The 18,387-nt window shown below is 58.8% G+C and overlaps 2 protein-coding genes across 2 annotated transcripts; one reads left to right on the forward strand and one right to left on the reverse strand.

Moving 5' to 3' along the window:
• Positions 1–594: 594 nt before the first annotated feature.
• PCIF1 (phosphorylated CTD interacting factor 1) lies at positions 595–12,120 on the reverse strand. The gene is made up of 17 exons (XM_027745842.2): positions 12,015–12,120; positions 11,688–11,796; positions 8,937–9,075; positions 8,635–8,759; positions 8,046–8,183; positions 7,748–7,878; positions 7,356–7,510; positions 6,978–7,125; positions 6,696–6,779; positions 5,853–5,952; positions 5,511–5,673; positions 4,137–4,309; positions 3,636–3,722; positions 2,967–3,151; positions 2,779–2,872; positions 2,398–2,573; positions 595–1,642 (listed from the first exon to the last, which is right to left on the reverse strand). The coding sequence occupies exons 3-17, from the start codon at positions 9,058–9,060 to the stop codon at positions 1,390–1,392; spliced, it is 2,136 nt and encodes a 711-aa protein (XP_027601643.1). The 5' UTR covers positions 9,061–9,075; positions 11,688–11,796; positions 12,015–12,120; the 3' UTR covers positions 595–1,389.
• A 1,630-nt stretch (positions 12,121–13,750) lies between these two features.
• LOC114001035 (phospholipid transfer protein) lies at positions 13,751–18,286 on the forward strand. Its single transcript, XM_027745890.2, has 16 exons — positions 13,751–14,073; positions 14,835–14,953; positions 15,174–15,273; positions 15,346–15,474; positions 15,609–15,764; positions 15,901–15,964; positions 16,082–16,145; positions 16,262–16,353; positions 16,490–16,666; positions 16,815–16,874; positions 16,973–17,134; positions 17,295–17,362; positions 17,438–17,480; positions 17,634–17,697; positions 17,780–17,856; positions 17,950–18,286. Exons 1-16 carry the CDS (start codon positions 13,841–13,843, stop codon positions 18,088–18,090), a joined length of 1,749 nt encoding a protein of 582 aa, XP_027601691.1. The 5' UTR covers positions 13,751–13,840; the 3' UTR covers positions 18,091–18,286.
• Positions 18,287–18,387: the final 101 nt, after the last annotated feature.

Below are 18,387 nucleotides of genomic sequence, written 5' to 3' on the forward strand. Positions count from 1 at the left end.
TGTAGACTGACTGACCAAGGGGTGGGTTAAGGACACTCCCAGAATCAGCACATCTCTGCTCACCTGGGTCTCGGGAACAGTCAGTCTTGCCTCAAAACAATGAACAAAAGGGAAAAAAAGGCTTTACAAACTGCTACTTCTGCAGCCAGCGTTCCCAGCTGTCTCAAGTGTCCTTAGACATCAAAGATCTCCTTGCCTCTGTCAAAAGCATCTTTGGAGAGCTGTGGAGCCCCTGGGAGCTGGTCCTGCACCAGCACCAGCGCTGCTGTGGCACTGGCACTGCTGTGGCACCCCACCAGAGATCGGCTGTGCTGCCCCGAGTAGTCCAAGGTCAGTCCAGCTGCCTGCGTTTCTCTGAGGGGAGAAAATCACACTGGAGCAGCCAAGAGCCAGGAGCGGGATGGTCACGCTGCTTCAGGGGCTCACTGGTCTTTAGGAAACAAAACTCACCAGGTCACGGCTGTACAGAACAGGGCAGATGCCAGATAGTCCTGAAAAAAACAAACCCCGATGTTTTTCTACCTTCCACCCAGGCAGAGGCTGGACAGGGAGTGAATACGGACCCTAGATACCAGAGAAGGGATGGACACAGGCAGAGCTGTATGCTGGTTTTAATGTTCCTAAGAACTAGGAAACAGAAATCAAAAATAGACTTTGCTCTTCTTGATAAAAGTAATAAAATGGTTAGCGGTGTTAAATTAATCCTTACAAAACAAAACCCAAGGAGGTTAAATAAAGCCCAGAGGCTTCGCATAAAAACCACAACGACTACAAAACAGCTGCAAAGACGTCTTTACACACCAAAGAAACTCCTCTCCTCTGCTCCTTCCCTCTCCAGGACACAGTGTCGGCAAACACGGGACTCACACATGGGAAAAGAACACGGATGCGATGGGAGCAGCCCCGCCAGGAGCGTGGGCGCCACGGACAGAACTATTTACACTATGGACACGGAGCCGTGCTGGGGCCGGTCCGGCCGCAGGAGCCCCCGGGCTCTGCCCGCCCCTCTCCTGCCGGGGCCCCTCCGGCCGCGGCGCTCAGCGCCCAGCACTCGCGCTTGCCATCCGTCCCTCCATCTGTCCCACCGTCCTTCCGCCCAGCTCTGGCTGCCCCTTCCCTCGGCACTCCGGCGTCGCGGGGCTGCCGCTCCTCCTGCCGCGCCACACTGGGCTCCCTCGCCCCCGGTGAGGGCCGCGGCTGAGCCTCCTCTCCCACGGGCGGCCGGGCGCTCCCGGCTCCTGGGGGCCGGCGTGCAGTTCGCAGAGGAGAGCAGGTGCCGTGGAGCTGCTGCGCAGGAGTCCCGGGCCGGTGCTGCACACTCAGCAGTCTCTGCTGCCCCGGCCAGCCCCGGGGCCGCCGGCACCTCCCCTGCTGCCTCGCACCTCTGCCTTAGTTGGGATTAGTCTCTCGGCTGCTGCTCTGCTCTCGGCCCAGCTCCCGCTCTTTGTCCGCTGTGGAGGAGGACGAGGAGGAGGAGGACGAGGAGGAGGAAGACGAGGAGCTCAGGGTCCGGCCTGAATGCTTGTAGGCTGCAACGAGCTCCTGCAGCCGCTCCGGCGTGGGCTCCCACTTGGCAAAGCCGGCGCTGTTCTGCAGGAAGAGGACGGCTGTGTTGTGCACAGCCTTGTAGTACATCTCCTCTCTGCAAGGGAAGAGCACAGGCATCAGTACCTCCCCTGGCCCCCAGCACTGGACACCTGCTCCTCCTCTTCCTGCCCGCCATCCTTAGGACAAATGTTTGCCCCTGTCCTTTCTCTCATTATTCTGAGGAAAAGTGGAGGCACAGTGCAGCCTCGGGCAGTTCGGAGTACGGCAGAGGCTCCTGAGCTTTCAGAGGGAAGCACCCGTGCTGCAGAGCCCCACTGCTCTCTACCAGCGTGTGCTGGGACCTCGCTGTCCCTGCCAAAGGGACTCAGCACAGTGAGTCATCAGCCCTAACCAGGTAAGGAGAACTTCAGTTTTCATGCACTTGTTGCTTAAACAAGTTGTTGCTCAAACTTGTTGCCTCAGCAGCAGAGCAGGGGCCAGCCTGCCCCACTGGGGACTGAGCCCCCACTGCCCCTTGCCTCTGCTCCCCACAGTGACACCCAGCTGCTGTGGCTCAGCCGGCTCACAGGTCCAAGGGCTGGCAGAGGAGCACGGATCAGCACCACAGGTGTGACCTGTTCCGGCTGTACTCGTGCCCAAGGCACACATCTCTCACAAGCTCTGTTAGCAGTCATTAAACAGACGCGGAATTCACAATGGTGTCTGCTCATCCTGAACACCCAGGGTGATGATGCGCTGCGTCTGTCCTTGCCTGCTCCCTGCTTCCCACTGATCTCAGCTTGGGAGAGGATATTTCTGTCACACAGCTTCAGAGCCGTGTTCCCAGAAGGATCTGAGAACAAAGCCTACTTTTTGCAGACGTGCTGGGACCCGCTGCGATACTCGTGATCGAAGGCCGGCAGGATGAGCTGGTGCCGCTTGAACTTGCTCTGCTCCATGCGGGTCAGGGCCGGCGTGGGGGGGTCCCGCCACTCAGGGATGAAGACAATGAAGGAGAGCGGCTCGCTGGAGCTCTCCAGCAGTTTCTAGTGCAACAAGGAAAGGAACAATCTTAGCACTGGCTGAGCAATGACGTGTCTAAATGAGCCCTATGGAAAGGAAACGCTTCTGCTTCCAGAGTGGAGCCGCAGCCATCACCGTCCTCTGTCCCTGCCCTCAGCCCCGCCATGGGGAGCACAGGATGGATGGCACAGCTCCATCCCAAACCACCTCACCAGTGAGCAGACATACCTCAAAGTGAGAGACCATGGCATCCATCAGCTCCTCACAGAATGGTGGATTTGCCTCAAAAGAGCCACTTATAGGGAAGAAATCCAGGCATGGGCTGGAGAAAGAGGCAAAGATCCCTATCAGTCCGACCTGAGTCATCCGTGGGCATGCACGCACACAGACACACAGCAAGGGAATGTAAGACTCACCCCCTGGATCCAAAATACCCGTCTGTGTCCAAGAAGGCCGAACAGTACTGTTTAAAATAGCAATTCAGGGGCGAGGCAAAGCATTCAAAACTCACTCCAAAGAGCTTGTGGAGGGCTTCGAAGATGTGCACGGGAAGTGCCCCTTGCAGACCAGTCCCTTCATACAGCCCCACACCGAACATCATCTGAGGAGAGCAAACCCCAGTGAGCTGTGCCTGCACTCCCTGTTCCTGCTGCTCCCTTCACTGACCACGGACCCAGAGCCTCACGTCCATGCACCCCTCCTCTAGGTACACAGGGCCCCCTTATCCTTTCTCAAATTCGTGTAGGTCCCTGCATGTACCCAAGAATGCTCTTCAGAGACTTCCTCCAACTTTGGCCCCACGGAACCATCATTTTTCTTTTGTACCCCTATGAGCCTTCAGTTGCCCCTCAGAGTCAAGAGCTATTGAAGGTTTCCTTCACAAAAATCTTTACCCTCATATCAAGACTACAACCACTCCCCAGACCATACTCCTACCCCAGCACAATTGGAAGCAGACAACAGACCCAGTTTAAACCCTGTCTTGCTCCAGGTTCCCAGAGCCATGTCCCTTCCCCAGAGCAACAACAAGTTCAGCTCCCAGTGCTGTCAAGGCTTTCTGATGTACAGCTGTGGTGAGACTTTACCTGATATCGACGGAGAAGGCACCAAACCCTGGGCAGGAACTTTTCAAAGCCCGAGTCGTCGATGCAGCTGTACCGATAGAGAAGCCACTGGAAGAGAAAGCCCAGCCACTGAACACACCAGGAATAGACAAGGAATGGGATACACACATGTTGTGACAGGGAGAGGGATGCTGAGGAGCAGGTGGGCTCTGCAGGGAGGTGTGTCAGCACATCTGCTGTCACTGTGTGAGCCACCAGCTCATCACCAGCATGAATGAACCACCACACCAGCACATGTCTCTCAGCAAAGGCTGCCTTGCTGCGAGTATACAACATTCTGGCTGCACAGCACGTATCCAGAGCACACACCCAACAGCTGGGAAATACTCCCAGCAGGAGCCTAATCCCGACTAAGGTGAGAGCAGCTGCCCCCTTCCCTGTGGCAGTGTCTGACAGCTCTGTGGGGTCAGCTGGCCATCCTCTGCCCTGCCCTGCCCTTGGAGGCTGGTGCCCAGCCCTTACCAGCTTGCTGAAGTAGTTGCGGCTCACTTTGACCATCTCCCCCTTGTACCGCACACACGCCACGTTGTTCTCCATGTGCATCTCCACGCTGGGGAGTGGTGGGGAGGGGATGGCCAGTCTCACGGGGTAACAGTACACCAGCCTGTCCTGGACCTCGGGAGCTTCTACCTCAGCTAGAGAGAACAAAGAGAAAGGCAGCCTGTGAGAAGCCAAGGGCATTCGGGACCAATCTTCCTTCCACCTCAAACACACAGTGACCCCAATAAGGCTAAAGAGCAGGGTGGTCCTCCCAAAAAACACTGTGGTGGTCCCTTGCAGATCTCGTAGGCAACTACCTAGGTTCAGTGCTGATTCCCCAAATTAATTCCATCTCCCACTGCCAGAGCACAGAGAAGACCCACTTCACAGCATTTTCTCCATCTCTAACCCAGCAGAGCTGCAGATAGCACACAGACACCCCAGCGTCCTGAGGCATGTTCCAGAAACACAAACACTCTCTCTGCTGCTACTGTTTCTATTTCAGTTTGCCCCAAAGTCATCCAACACACAGCAAAATTTCCAAGGCTGCCAAAATGCAGAAGGCAAAGGAATCTCCCTGCACCTTGTGGTTACCCATTGCCTCGGCATCAGGGAGAGCTCACAGGAGAGGTCAGCTGGAAGGAATCCCTGACTCAGTGGGGTTAGAAGACAAGCAGCAAAAACAATGGCAAAAGGCAGACACTGGGACCTGAAGGGAGTCTGAGGAGGGCCAGGACCCAAAAGGGAAAAGGACTACAGTGGTGATGAAAGAAGTGGGGCCCATGGAGGAAGGAACAGGTGACTAGAGGCAAAAATACAGACATGAATTAGGAAGGAAGAGCAGAGAAAAGATCAAGGAACGTGACCTCTCTGCCAGGAAAGGGTGCACAGTGACATGCTGGGAGGCACAGGGGAGCACACGGTGCTCAGAACACAAGAAACGTGACAAATGAGAATACACAGAGAACACTTGGTGTTAGGAAGGGGATGTCAGCTGTCCCCAGGAATTCATGAAGCAGCAGAGCGAAAAGTAACGGTCCAGGGAAATGAACAAATGCCCTGTTCAGTGTGACCAGCTCCTAACAAGCTACTTCACGCTGGCAAATCACACGTTGATGGTATTTGATGTTACAGGCAGTCACAGCAACTGATGGAAGACAGTCTGTCACTGCACGGGCACTGTGTGACTGCCAGCTGAAGCCTATGCTGGACGGGCTGTTTCTGACTTTGAAATCCCACCCTGTGGATGCAGAGCTGCCCTCCCAACAGGTGACACTCTGATCGAGGACAGACCACAGCACGAGGCCTTCAGCTGCAGTGCTGGACCCCTACAGATCTTCAGAGTTGGCTGCGTACCAGAGATATTGTTCTCTTTGAGTATGGCAAGATGCTTCTCCCGGATCCGCTTGACGTATTCCAGGGATATGTAGTAAATCTTACTACAGATGCCTTCCACGGAGTCCTTGGCTGCAGCAGACACGTGGGGCCCACACTGTTTGCGTAAGTGTTCCAGGCGGTCCTGCGGAACCAGAGAACCAGAGTCCCTCACACGGCCACCACCGACTCCCCGGGGGCACTCAGCGACTCCGGGCCGCTCTTCCTTGGCACACAGCAAAGGGAAGCAATGGCAGCTGTCTCCAGAAGGACCTGTACCTGTCCCCATGTGCCCCCCTCCCTGGCTCCCTGCAGGACACTGACCATGTAGTCCTCCTTGGAGGCGGAATGGTCCCGTCGCAGCCAGCTGAATGTGTCCTCCACGTTCCACTTCACCACCTTCCTGCTGTCTGGCGAAGCACTCCTGCAAAAACAGAGGCAAAATGTAACCCATGGCTGCACAGCAAGGTATTCCACCACCCTGCAATGTTTTCTGTCAGTGTGGAATGTGGCCACAGCCACTTGATCAAGGCCCTGCCCTGTCACCTCCCTCCAGTTCTCCTTTAGAAAGTGCTTCCAGATGTTTACATTACTAGAGACTGCCATGCTCTCTCCAAAACTCAGTGTAGCTGGCTGCTGTCCTCTCTGCAACAGGAGAGACCCACAAAACTTTTATCTGTCATGGCAATGGTCCATTTTGATATTGCCTTTAATTTTCAAATATTGCTAGGAGCTTGCGACTAAGAAAACTACGCTGTTAACAAGGTTTTTCTTTTGCCCCATAAAGTTCTCCCCACAGTCTTCCTCAATTCTGTCCTGTGGCAGAACTGGCCACAAAAACCCCACCTGGTATACAAAATGCCACTCTGAGCTTGTTGCTCTGTAACAGCAGTGAGTGCTCAAGCACTCCTGTTTTTATCTCAGGGATGACAGATGACTTCACTGACTCTCACTTGTCTCCACACACATTCTGGCTTCCCAGCATTACATTTTACAGCACTGTCACTACCAAAAGATGCCTCCAACACTACTGTTTTTCTTCTATATGGTCTTAACGTTGCTTTTCCTCAACAAAATTATGACTAGCACTGCATAAGGCAGGACGAGCAGCCCCTATAATCCTTTTCTCTTTTCTGAACGTGACAGCACTGCAAGAGGAGCTCCCACCTGGATTCAATCAGGCGTTTCGCAGCCTCGGCATACTTGAAGAGCAGTCTCTTGGCTTCCTCACGGAACTTGATTCTGGATAACCTGAGGTAAATTAAATTCATATGCATCAGTCTCACAAAGGCACGGAGGCCAGGTCCAGTTCCTTGGCTTTCCACTACCAGCATTCCACCACTTCATCAGCCAAAGGGAAGCACCACAGCACAGAACCACGGCAGGTAAATCACCAGGCCAGACCAACACAGAACGATCCCAGTAAGGTGCCCTGTCTGTGAATGGTACCTGATGGGAATGTCATTCATGATCTCTCTGAACATGGAAGGAGACACTACTGGCTCGCAGTCACTCGGTAAAAGAGGATCTGTCCCTTTATCAACCACCTTCCTCTCCAACATCCAGCGATTAAAGGACTCCCTTGGGGGGTCAATCCCTGGAGACACACAGAAAAAGAGTTTAATCAACACAATACAGAGATGCCCAGAAGCTCTGGTAAGGATCATCACACAGAGTTCAGCCTAATCAGTTCAACAACCAACAATGTCACAGAGCACAACCATCACGAAAAGAGACCACAGGGACAAGACAGGCATAAGCCAAAAAGAAGATCACCACAGCATGGCAAGACTGAGAAGGAAATCAGGGAACCCAACAGAAACTCACCCTCTCTCTGCTGGCAGAGCTCACGGTAATGCTGCCGCAGCTTGAGAATAAGCTGGGACCGAAGCAGCTCCACCTCAGGGTGTGGAGAAAGCACTTCTGATGGTGCCCTCTGCTTAATCACTGCATTTGTCTGAATATCCAGGTCCCAATATACTCTGTGGCAGAAGCAAATGTCATCAGGATGACTAGATCATTGGTTGATTATCAAATATTACTCCTAAAGATGCTTCCTTGGGCTGTTTCACCAGCCAGGAAAACAAACTATCAAGACTCCTGGTAAATATATAGGGAGGTGTTATATACCCCAGGTTCTTCTCCAAAGATATCTGAAAACCTGTGTGTCTCTAATCCTCCACGGAGAAAGGAACAGAAGACAAATGGAGACAACTCACTCAGTTGGTCGTAGAAGAGCTGCCTGCTGTTTGTCTTCAGGTGAAACACACCATGCCTTCAAAACAGAGGTTCCTGGAATACTGGGAGAGCTGGGGACTGGCTGAGCAGCTTGGTTCCCAGGGACATCAGTCTGTGTGTGTGAAAGATGAATTACTGCACCACAGACACAGGTAAAAGGGAAGTAGCCTGGTAAACCAAACAGTGCTGTACCAGAACACCACGCAGGAGACCCCCGAGGGCTCTCCAGCCCCCCTTAGTTTCAGGTTACACACATTTGTTTCACAGCACCAGACCCACCTTAGGCTTCTTCACACTGTTGCCACTTGGTGGAACCTCCTCCGAGAACCTCCTCTTCCTCTGCTTGCTCTCCACAGAGGTATCTGCCACCCCACCTTCCAGTGGCATTGGAGCCGCGTTCAATCCCAGAGGATCTGACTGTGGGAGTCCAAACAACAGCAGCACACGTCAGCTCACCCGCTGCCACCGCAGCGTCCCAAACAAAGGCAGTAAGCTCTGAACTTCCCATTGCACTGCTCCCAGCTCCCACGTGGATGGAAATAAGGACACCACTATTCACACCAGCACAAAGCTAAAAGATTCTCCTCTAGACCTGCGTCTGCATGCTTTTTTAAAAGACTTGGATGAGAAAAACGCACCACAACTCCCCCACCTGAGTGTTCTTTCAGCATTGCACACCTGGAACAGCACCACCTGAGGGTGCACCTGAAGGAGGAACATTTTGCCAAAACCATGCTTCAGAGCGAGGAGCTCTGAAGGCACAAAAGACCCTCCCACCTCTGTAATCTGAAGTCCACAGACCACGGCCCCTGCTCCTGCAGAACATGCCAGTGCTGGCAACAGCCCCCCGAGGTGAGTGTGCACTTACGATGACATCGTGCTGTCCCAGCACAGGCATTTCCCACAGAGACTGGTTCGTGAAGCGATTGAAGTAGTAGGGGCGGTTCTCCCGCTTGCTCCAGCACTTCTCCCAGCCAGCCTGCACCAGCTCATCTGAGAGGACAGAGGGAGTCAGGAGAGGAGCATCCTGCACGACAGCCCTGCCCTGCAGGTCCCAGCTCTGTCACAGCACACACACAACACACATCGTTCCCAGCCTCCCTTGGCGGCCCCGCTCTGCCCCCCTTCCTGCTCCCAGGGCCCTGCAGAATTCCCAAGGGTAGCCCGTACCTGGCAGGTCCTGTACCAGGCGCATGGGTTTGGGGGAGCTGGGCTGGTTCTGGTTGGAGGTGCCAGGTGAGTGACTCATGAGAGACGCTTCCTCCGCAGGGCTTCTGTGATTCTCATTGGCCATTTCTCAGCAACCACACTAGAAAAAACAGACATAACATGCAGAATTATAGCAGGAATGATCCCAGATCCACTCGGCTGTAGCACTACAAGTTCATTCTGACAATAAAACAAGGATTGAACCAGTACACACAAACAGCACCTCAGCCCTGAAAAGCACCTGTTATCCTGGACACAATCATCTATGAGGAGTGCTGAGTGTTAAATGGGGCCAGCCAGGGTGTTCTTCAGGCCAGCATTCAAAATATTCACTTTTCAGCTAAGTCCCTCCTAAGAGTGGAGCATCAGGACTGAGAGTATAAAAAAATAACATACACTCCTCTGTGATTATGTGTCACCTTCTGCCATGCCAATACCACCGGCCATGTCTGATCTGTTATCCTCAGAGACAGTTTAAATCAACACTTACCCACACATAACTGCACATCATTTAAACAAAAGGCTTTAATTAAAAAAAATTCTGCTACATAAAATAGCCCTGGAGCTTCACTAACAACTTCTGTGGTTCAGAGAACCGCAGGCTGGGCGTTGGGACCTCCCAAATTATTTTCCTCCATATGTCCCAGGTCCACAGTAACTGCTCGGCCTCAGCCAGAACTGTTTTGGCCCTTGGTGCTTTTTCATCTGCATAACAACAGTTATGCAAAAGAAGGTCTGTTGGAACAATAAAGCTCCTCTTAATCATAATCTAATGTTGCCAGCTGGAGAGAAACAGCCAGGCTTTTCCTCTCTTAGTCACCACTCTTCCCCCGGGGAAGTTTCTGAAACAGCTCCACAGATTGCTCCTCTCTGGCAGCCCGAACACACTGGCAATGAACTGGGGGGAAACAAGGCATTTTACGTAATTCCCAGCTACCTCGGATACCAAACTCTATTCAGGCCTTGGAGACACCCCACAGGACACACCAGCACAGTCAGGGCAGCAGCAAAACAGTGCTGTGCACAGCGTGTTCTTCACCTGAGCACGGCAGTAGCCGGAAGCAGGAGCCGCGTACGGCAGCTCTTCAGTAAAAGCTCTGGATTTCTGTGGGCTAAATCACTTGGATTTAATCACCTTTGCTGCCCTTCCTGTGCATAAAGCCCACTGGCTATTTCAGCAGAGCAGAATGGCAGGAGGCAGCAGCTACCTGTAGCTCCGCTGCCCACAGCACCAGTTGTGGAATCAGCGCTGAGGAACTCAACCCCTTCAGCCCCTCAGAAGATGTTTCCATCCTTCCAGGCAGTGTATGCAAGGAAAGGTGTGGGACACCGCAGACTTTGGGTCTCTGCTCAGGAGCAGGCAGGTGACAATCCCTGTGCCTGCTGCAGAGCGCTGGATGCAATCACGGGCCTTTAACAGCCTCAGCAGGTGAACGTTGTGCAATTTCACACTGAACTCCAACCCCGCCATGCCCTCACAGTCACTTCACAAAGGTGCCAAGGTGAGCCAAGCCAGTGGCAGAGCAGTCAGGGTGGCAGCCTGACCCCTGTCAAGCTGTGGGCACAGGGACTACAGGGACCCCAAGGCAGGAGCCTCACCCGGCCGGTGCAGGAAACTCTGAAGGATGTTTAGCTCCTCCTCCTCCTACTCAAACTAAAACCACACGTGCACACGCACCTGCTGCTGTGTCCTGCACGTTGCACAGAGCACACACTGTAGTGAACTGGTATGTACTGGGGGGACCAGGGCTCCCAAAGGGATGGAGGTCAATATACAGACAGCACTGGGCACCGAGCCCTGCCCAGCCCGGATGGCACACACCAGCTCCAGTGACCTGCCAGTGTTTTTCACCACCTATTGCTCAAAAGAGCTGTCAAATAGGGTCACTGGCTCTGCCTTCTCCCATTTATGGATAAACTGGAATGGGGGAAGTAGCCAAGAAGCTTTATCACTTGATCAGTGTTGACGAGTATTAAATCCAAGTACCCTTAAGGTCTGGGAAGAGGAAACAGCCAAACTAACAAGAATCCTGGCAGAAGCAACTCTACTTTTATGTAACTACACTGGGACTTAGACAGTGACAGGGATCCAGAGGAAGCATTTTGTGGTGATTACGGAATGTTTTTATACACCATGGCAATGCATACAGTGCTTCACAGACACGGTACAACGCTGTCCCTGCCCAGAGAGCTTACAACCTAGAGCAGCAGCACAACCGGAGACCACAGCGAGGGGTAAGGAGACACAGAGTAAAGAAGTACAGCAAACAGGACCGGTATTTGTTTCCATTTCACCGAAGTAGGATTTTGTACAAGACAACAGCAAATGCAGACAAAGGAGAGTAGCGACAGCCCCCCGGGACACCCCCGCTTCTCCCCCATCCCAGAACCGCGGCTGCTCCAGGAGGCTGGGAACCAGGCCACCGCCTCCCCCGTCGGTACCATCCCCTTCCCGAGAGCGGGACCAGGGCGCTGGGGACCGGGACACCGTGTCTGCGCGGGGGAAGCTGCCGGGCAGCTCCCGGGGGCTGCCCTGCCGGCGGCGGAGACGGCACGGAGCTCCTCGGCGCGGCGGGCCGGGACCGGCGGGCGGCCACCGGCGCCCAGCGAGTGCGGAGCGGAGGCGGCGGCGGCGACAACTCTGCAGGCTGGCCGGGAGCGGTCCGGGGGCGCGGCCTAAGCGGGGCGGCGGCCGGCCGGGCGGGTACTTACGGTGGCGGGCTGCCTGGCGGGACGCGTGGCCGTCGCTCCGTGCTCGCCGCTGGCGCGCCGGGGCCGCATCCTCATAGCGGGGCGTCCCGCGCCTGGCCCGCGGGGGCGGCTGCGGAGACAGGAGCCCGTTACGGCGCCGCGGGGAGGGGCCGCGGGGCGCGCAGGCGCGGCGGGGGCACAGCGGGGGCGCAGTGGCGGGAGCGCGGCGGCGGCGGCGGCCGCGCTCTAAGATGGCGGCCGCGGGCCTGCGCCGCCTACCCTCCGCCGCCCGCCCCCCGCCGCCTCCTCCTGCACGGCGGGCCGCGGCCTCGCGGTCGCGCCGCTTACCTGGGCGTGAGGCCGGGGGCTGCAGGCACCGGGCACCGCTGCGTCTGCCGCCGCCGCCGCCCCACCTCCGCCTCGCCCGCCCCGCCGCCGCCATCTTGCGCCGGGGCCGCGGGCCACGGGCTCGGGGCGCATGCGTGGAGCCGAGCCCGCGCTCGGGGGAGCCGCCCGGCGCATGCGCGCTGGGGGAGAGAGGTCGCCCCGCCCGCCCGGCGCCATCTTTGTGGCGGCACCGCCCCGCAGGGGGCGCGGCCCCGCCCGGGCTGTCCCGGGGCCCCCCGGGCCCCACCCGCGCGCCGCGGGCGGTTCCCGGCACCGACAGGGCGCGGCTGCGGCGGTCGCCACCAAAGGGCCTTTGAAGCGCAGCGGCGCCGGGGTGGGGCCGCGGCCGGGCCGGGGGGGCCGCATTGATGTGCGGGCGCGGGGCTTCCGCTACCCGCCGGGCACAGCGGCCGCTCCTCGGCCCGGGCCGGCTCCGCCACCGCTGCTGGGCCCTGAAGGTCCTGGCGGTCCCTCATGGTCCAGGCGGTCCCTCGGGCGCAGCGCTGACGCATCCTTTCGTACTCCGCTGCCGTGGCCGTTCCCCCTCCCGCAGATCCCGGCGGCGGGGCCGCGCTGTGAGGGACGCTGTGCAGCGCTGGCCGGGGTCGCTCCCTTGCCCCGCGGCCGGTGGCTGCTGCGCAGCTTGTGCTGGAGGGCGACACGGGACGGGGAAGGGGGACACGGCTGTCGGGGTGTCCCTGAGGGGCTGCAGGAGCCGAGCCCCCGGCACACCCACCCTGCAGAGTGTCCCGTCCTGACGCGGGCTCAGCCCCGATGGCTGGTGCTGGCCCACGGCCCCTGTGGAGACGGGCAGGGGCAGCCGCAGGGCCATCACCCCCAGCCACGGTCCCTCTTCTGCACTTTCCCTCTGGGATATCCCCGCTGGCCAGCTTTCCAAGGGGTTTCCCATCTTCCCATCCCGCTCGGTCTCCACGGAGTCCTGCCCTCTGCTCCGGGAGCACCGGGGTCAGTTTAATGAGTTAATGCTGGCGCAGCAGTTCTGGAGGGGATAAGTGGATAAGTGCTGTGTAAGCACTGAGGCTCCCGCGCTGGGCTCCCAGCAGCCCGGTTCCGCTGCCCAGAGCACCGATAACCGCCCCGGGCACAAAGGGCCGGCTCAGACTGACCCCTCGGGGGCAGAGGGAACTCTTCAGAGGGACAGTGTCCTCGGAGAGAGGCGGCTCAAGTGGCCGAGGGGGTGGTGAGGGCAGAGGCAGCCCCCTCGGCATGGCTCGCCCCGGCAGGATTTTTGGGAAGAAGCCCCAGGCTGAGAACCGGCCCGTCCTCCCCATGACGGGTGGGTGGAGCAGGATGGTGACAAGGGCGCTGCAGGGGACTCTCTGCCAGTGCCCCTCACAGTGCTGTGACCCCCAGGCTGCCGGAGAACGCCAGGCAGAGGCACGTCGTGAAGAGCCAGAGCTGCCCGGGTGGTCACAGGGGTCGGGGCAGCGGCCGTGGGGGCAGCACTGAGAGTCCACAGCCTCGGCGGCTTCTCTGCTCAGGCTCATGTCAGACATGTACACGAACCAGACCGTGGCAGCACCCCCGGCCCGGGGCCACAGAGCCTGTGCTGGAGCTGGAGGAGCTCAGCACTGGCAGGGGTTTTATAACCACAGATCCTCCCGGCCCCCGTTTGCACGCGTGCCCCTCGCAGGGGGGTGCTGGGCAGGCCCAGGGCTGTGGCTGGGTGTGTGGGACATGCGAGGAGCGGTGGTTTTTTTTGGGGGGGAAAGGAGGCTGCGTGGCCAGCCTGGAGCCGGGCGACAGAGCGAGCCGCTGTCCTGCCGATGCTGGCAACGAGCCGGGCTCGGCGGGACACCGACCTGCATCCTCCCCGTCCGTCTGTCCCGCTGTCTCCTCCCAGCTGTGGGCCAGCAAGGAGTGGCAACTGGGGGATATATAAAGGCAGGAGAACTTCAGCCGGCTCAAAAGAAACTCCTGGAGCTGGTGGTGTTCTCCCGCTCTCCTGCCTTCACGTGATTCAGCTTCCCCGCACCGGGGAGCCAAAGAAATCCTCGCTGTAAGTACCCGAACTGAGCCGGCATTGTGCGGGGGAACCCCCCAGCCTCGGGTAGAACAGTGGCTCCGGGGACAGGGGGTCAACATCCTCTTCCTTTTATAGAACTGGGGGAAACGCTGTGGGGGAGCCCCGTCCGACCCCACAGCCCCGGGGAGAGGGGTCCCCATCCTCTCCTTTCACAGACCTGGGGGAAAATGCTGCAGTGGAGCCCCGTCCCATCCCACAGCCTTGCAGGGAGTTCTGCCTGTTGCTGCGGGATGGACGGGCTCCAGCTCCCGTCCCAGCCCAGCCTGGGGGCAGGCGGCACATCTCGGGGGTACAGTGAGGACCGTGGGGCGGCCCCGCGGACGAGGGGTCCCTCCTCTGCAGGGTGCTGGGGCTCCCCGCTGCAGCAGCACGCACGGGGCTGGCCGTGCGGTTTGGGGAGCGGGGTGTGTTCAGGGCGGGGGGACTGCTGGAGTGGGTGTGCCCAGGGGATGTGGGACCCTCGGGCCCCGCAGGGCCAGTGCTGGGGCTTGTGCGCAGCACCCTGGGGCGGGGGCTCTGGCAAAGGGGACCTGGGTAGCACTGGGTGGTTTCGGGGGTAACAGTGAAGCCGTGGGGTGTTCCTTGCGGTCATCCCATGCTCCGGGCAGGTTGGGCAGCAGCCACCTCCCTTCCAGGGTGGCCAGGAGCGCCCTGTGTGCCCCGCGGGCCAGCCCGTGCTGACCCCCGCGCACCCTGCCAGGCCAGCCCGTGCTGACCCTGCTCTCTGCCTCCAGGTGTGAGATGGCTGCCGGCAGCTGCCTCCTCCTCCTCCTCCTCCTGCCCTGGCTGGTCACAGCCTCGCACAGCCCCCCCGGCTGCAAGATCCGGATTACTTCCAAGGGGCTGGATTTGGGTAAGGGGCCGGACTTGGGTTAAGGGGCCGGCCGGGATCCCGGGGCCTGGGAAAGAGGGAGGTTGGACACCTGGCTCCTGGGGTCTGCATTTGTGTAGGGCTCTGCCTGCACTGCCCACCCGTGGTGTGGCCGAGGAGGAGCAGGGGGCTGGCGGGGGCGATGCTGCTTGGAGGGCAGCGCAGCCCGGCTGTCCTAGCCCGGGCTCGCTCTGCCTTGCAGTGAAGCAGGAGGGGCTGCGCTTCGTGGAGCAGGAGCTGCAGAACATCACGATTTCAGACCTGCACGGGAAGGAGGGGCAGTTCCACTACAACATCAGCCAGTGAGTGCTGCCCATGCCCAGGGCTCCCTGGGTCCATTTGTCCGTCTGACCATCCCTGTCCCCTCCCCGCAGGGTCAGGGTGACGGACCTGCAGCTGGCATCTTCGGACCTGAACTTCCAGCCCCAGCAGCACCTCGCCTTCAATATCAACAATGCTTCCATCAGCCTGCGCTTCCGCAGGCAGCTGCTCTACTGGTTCTTGTGAGCTGCCTCCCCTCCTGCTGCCTGGGCACCAGCTCACCCCACAGCTGTGCCCACTGGGTGCCACGGATGCCTTGCTGCCCTGCAGGTGGCAGGAGCTGTGTGCTCCTCTCATCTGCTTCCCTGGCTTTCAGCTATGACATCGGGTCCATCAATGCCTCTGCGGATGGTGTCCAAATCCACACGGTGCTGCGGCTGGCCAAGGATGAGGCTGGGCGCCCCAAGATCTCCAACATCACCTGCAATGCCTCCATTGCCAGAATGCACGCCGGCTTCTCCGGCACACTCAGGTACACCAGACCCCTCTGCCTGTGCCTGGCTCCCTGACCTCCTTCCTGGGGTGCTTCCCCAGCTCAGCTGTGTGCTGGAATGAGGACGGAGCCACAGGGAGGGCAGGCAGTGCAGAGCTGCTCTCCTGTCCTGCAGGAAGGTCTATGAGTTCCTGAGCACCTTCATCATCACGGGGATGCGCTACCTCCTCAGCCAGCAGGTAGGGCTGAGCACTGACAGGTGATGGAGCCCAGGGGGGCCAGGCTTTGCCCTGCCTGTGTAGCTTTTCATCCAGTCCTGGGAGCGATTCCCCTCAGCCCAGCTCCTTGCCTTGTAGATCTGCCCGTCCCTGGAGCACGCCAGCCTGGTGCTGCTGAACTCCTTGCTGGACACGGTGCCCGGTGAGTGTTGCCCTAGGGAAGGGACTGGATCCTGCTCACCTTGTGGCAGGCAGGGTTGGGCATCAGGCTGCTGGGCAGCTCTAGGCTTGGTCACGCCAGCACATCTTCCCTGGCAGTGAGGAACTATGTGGATGAACACATCGGGATTGACTACTCCCTCCTGCGGGATCCATCCGTCTCCAGTGACACCCTTGACCTCGACTTCAAGGTGAACACTGGATCCTGCCCTGCTGATCTTTCCCATCCCTGTGGGAATGGCTGTGTCAGCAGGCACACTGGGCTCCACAGAGCAAGCAGGGTGGGCTGCCCCATGGTTGTGGGAACCTCTCCTGCTCTTGGCCCAGGGCATGTTCTTCCCACGGGTGAGAGAGGACCAGGAGCTGGAGAACCACGCAGTGGAGCCGGTGATCAAGGAGACTGAACGCATGGTCTATGTTGCCTTCTCCGAGTACTTCTTTGACTCAGCTATGCTCGCGTACTTCCAGGCGGGAGTGCTGAACATTGAGCTCCAGGGGGAGAAGGTAAGGAGTGCCGGACACTTGGCTGTGCACAGGCAGAAGGGAGGGCTGGGCTGTGCCGCAGAGCACAGGAGGTGCAGTTTAGGGAGCAGCTCTGCTGGGACCCACAGCAGCGCCTCACTTCCCCTCTGGTGGTCTGTTCTCCCCGCAGGTGCCCAAGGACCTGGAGGTTTTGCTGAGAGCTACCTTCTTCGGGACCATCTTCATGCTGGTGAGGAGCCCCCGCATGGGGCGGGAGGCACGGGAGAGCCTGGGGGCAGAGCACAGCCCTGCCCTGCTCCCTGCCTCCAGCTCACCTGCCCTCCCCAGAGCCCCTCCGTGGATGCTCCACTACGGCTGGTGCTGCAGGTCTCAGCTCCCCCTCGCTGCACCATCAAACCCTTGGGCACCTCCGTCTCCGTCTCTGCCTTCCTGAACATCTCACTGGTGCCTCCGGACCGCCCGCCCGTCCAGCTCTCCAGCATGACTGTGGTGAGGGGGAGGCCAGGGCTCTTTGTGAGGCCACCCTGGTGCACACAGGAGGAGCATGCACCATCCTGTGTGGGAAGGCACCGGTGTCCCAGAACAGAGGGACACTGGGCTGGCCTGGCTGTCCCTCTGCCTGCTGTGAGTCAGCCCTCCTTCTCCCCAGGAAACCAAGCTGAGTGCCAAGGTGTTTCTGCAAGGGAAGGCACTGCGTGTGCAGCTGGACCTGCGACGGTACGTCTGGGGTCCCGTGGGGGCATGGGGACAGTCCTGTCCGCACCCCACTCACGGCTGCTTCCTCCCCTCCAGGTTTCGCATCTACTCCAAGCAGTCAGCGCTGGAGTCCCTGGCGGTGAGCTCATGGTGATGGCCTGGGAACCCTTTCAACCAGCCACAGTGTAGGGTGGGCTGGGGAGGTGCTGCCCACCCAGGACTCCCACTTGCAGTCCTCCCCACCCTGGCTGGCAGCTCTGCCTCTGCACTGACCTCAGCTCCTCTCCCGCAGCTGTTCTCCCTGCAAGCCCCACTGAAGACTCTCCTGCAGTTGACCATCATGCCAATCCTTAATGGTAGGCATCGCTGCTCCTGTGCAGCTGGGTTGGGCAGGGGCTCAGAGGGGCTCAGTCTCACCCTGTCTCTCCCTCCCCGCAGAGAGGACAAAGAAGGGAGTGCAGATTCCCCTGCCTGAAGGCATGGACTTCACCAGGGAGGTGGTCACCAACCACGCGGTACGTGGCAAGATGAGACAGCCCAGGCCCCCACACCCTGCTGGGCAAGGGACCGTCACCCCCAGCTTCACACTGACCTTCTTCCCCCCACAGGGATTCCTCACGGTGGGAGCTGATCTGCACTTCTCCAAGGGGCTGCGGGAGGTGATTGATAAATACCGCCCCGTGCCCACCGCCGCTGCCTATCCCAGCTCCCAGCCCGCAGAGCCCAGCCTGGACCCCGGCTCACTCTAGCTCTTCTCCCTGGACTGAGGGCAGATCCTGGGCTGGACCCGTAGACTGTAGGTAGGAAGCAGCTTCCCTGGTACCACTGGCACATCCTCAGGGTGCCCATGCCCTGGTGGGACGCAGCAAGGTGGAGAGAGATGCTCTGGGAAACCCTGCTGCACCCATTCTCATTACACTAATAAACTACCCGCCTCCAAATGCACGGCCCTGTTGTTTGGAGGATGTGCCCATGTGGGACACACGGCATGGAGATGGGAAGGAGGCAGCCAGCACTGCTGCCCAGCTCAGGTCCTTGGCAACAAA

This window comes from Pipra filicauda, unplaced genomic scaffold, assembly GCF_003945595.2.
Source record: "Pipra filicauda isolate LSUMZ 115617 unplaced genomic scaffold, ASM394559v2 scaffold474_size475410_pilon, whole genome shotgun sequence".
Lineage (NCBI taxonomy): Eukaryota > Metazoa > Chordata > Aves > Passeriformes > Pipridae > Pipra > Pipra filicauda.

Bases quoted from the DNA above. Each gene is read 5' to 3' on its own strand.
- LOC114001035 (XM_027745890.2), top strand. From the start codon at position 13,841: ATGCTGGCAACGAGCCGGGCTCGGCGGGACACCGACCTGCATCCTCCC. The intron at 15,274-15,345 runs GTGAGTGCTGCC...CCCTCCCCGCAG, and splicing joins TTCCACTACAACATCAGCCA to GGTCAGGGTGACGGACCTGC. The intron at 17,481-17,633 runs GTGAGCTCATGG...CCTCTCCCGCAG, and splicing joins CAGCGCTGGAGTCCCTGGCG to CTGTTCTCCCTGCAAGCCCC.
- PCIF1 (XM_027745842.2), bottom strand. From the start codon at position 9,060: ATGGCCAATGAGAATCACAGAAGCCCTGCGGAGGAAGCGTCTCTCATG. The intron at 5,953-6,695 runs GTGGGAGCTCCT...CTGTTTTTGCAG, and splicing joins AAACGCCTGATTGAATCCAG to GAGTGCTTCGCCAGACAGCA. The intron at 2,873-2,966 runs GTGAGTCTTACA...CTCTTTCTCCAG, and splicing joins GGGTATTTTGGATCCAGGGG to CCCATGCCTGGATTTCTTCC.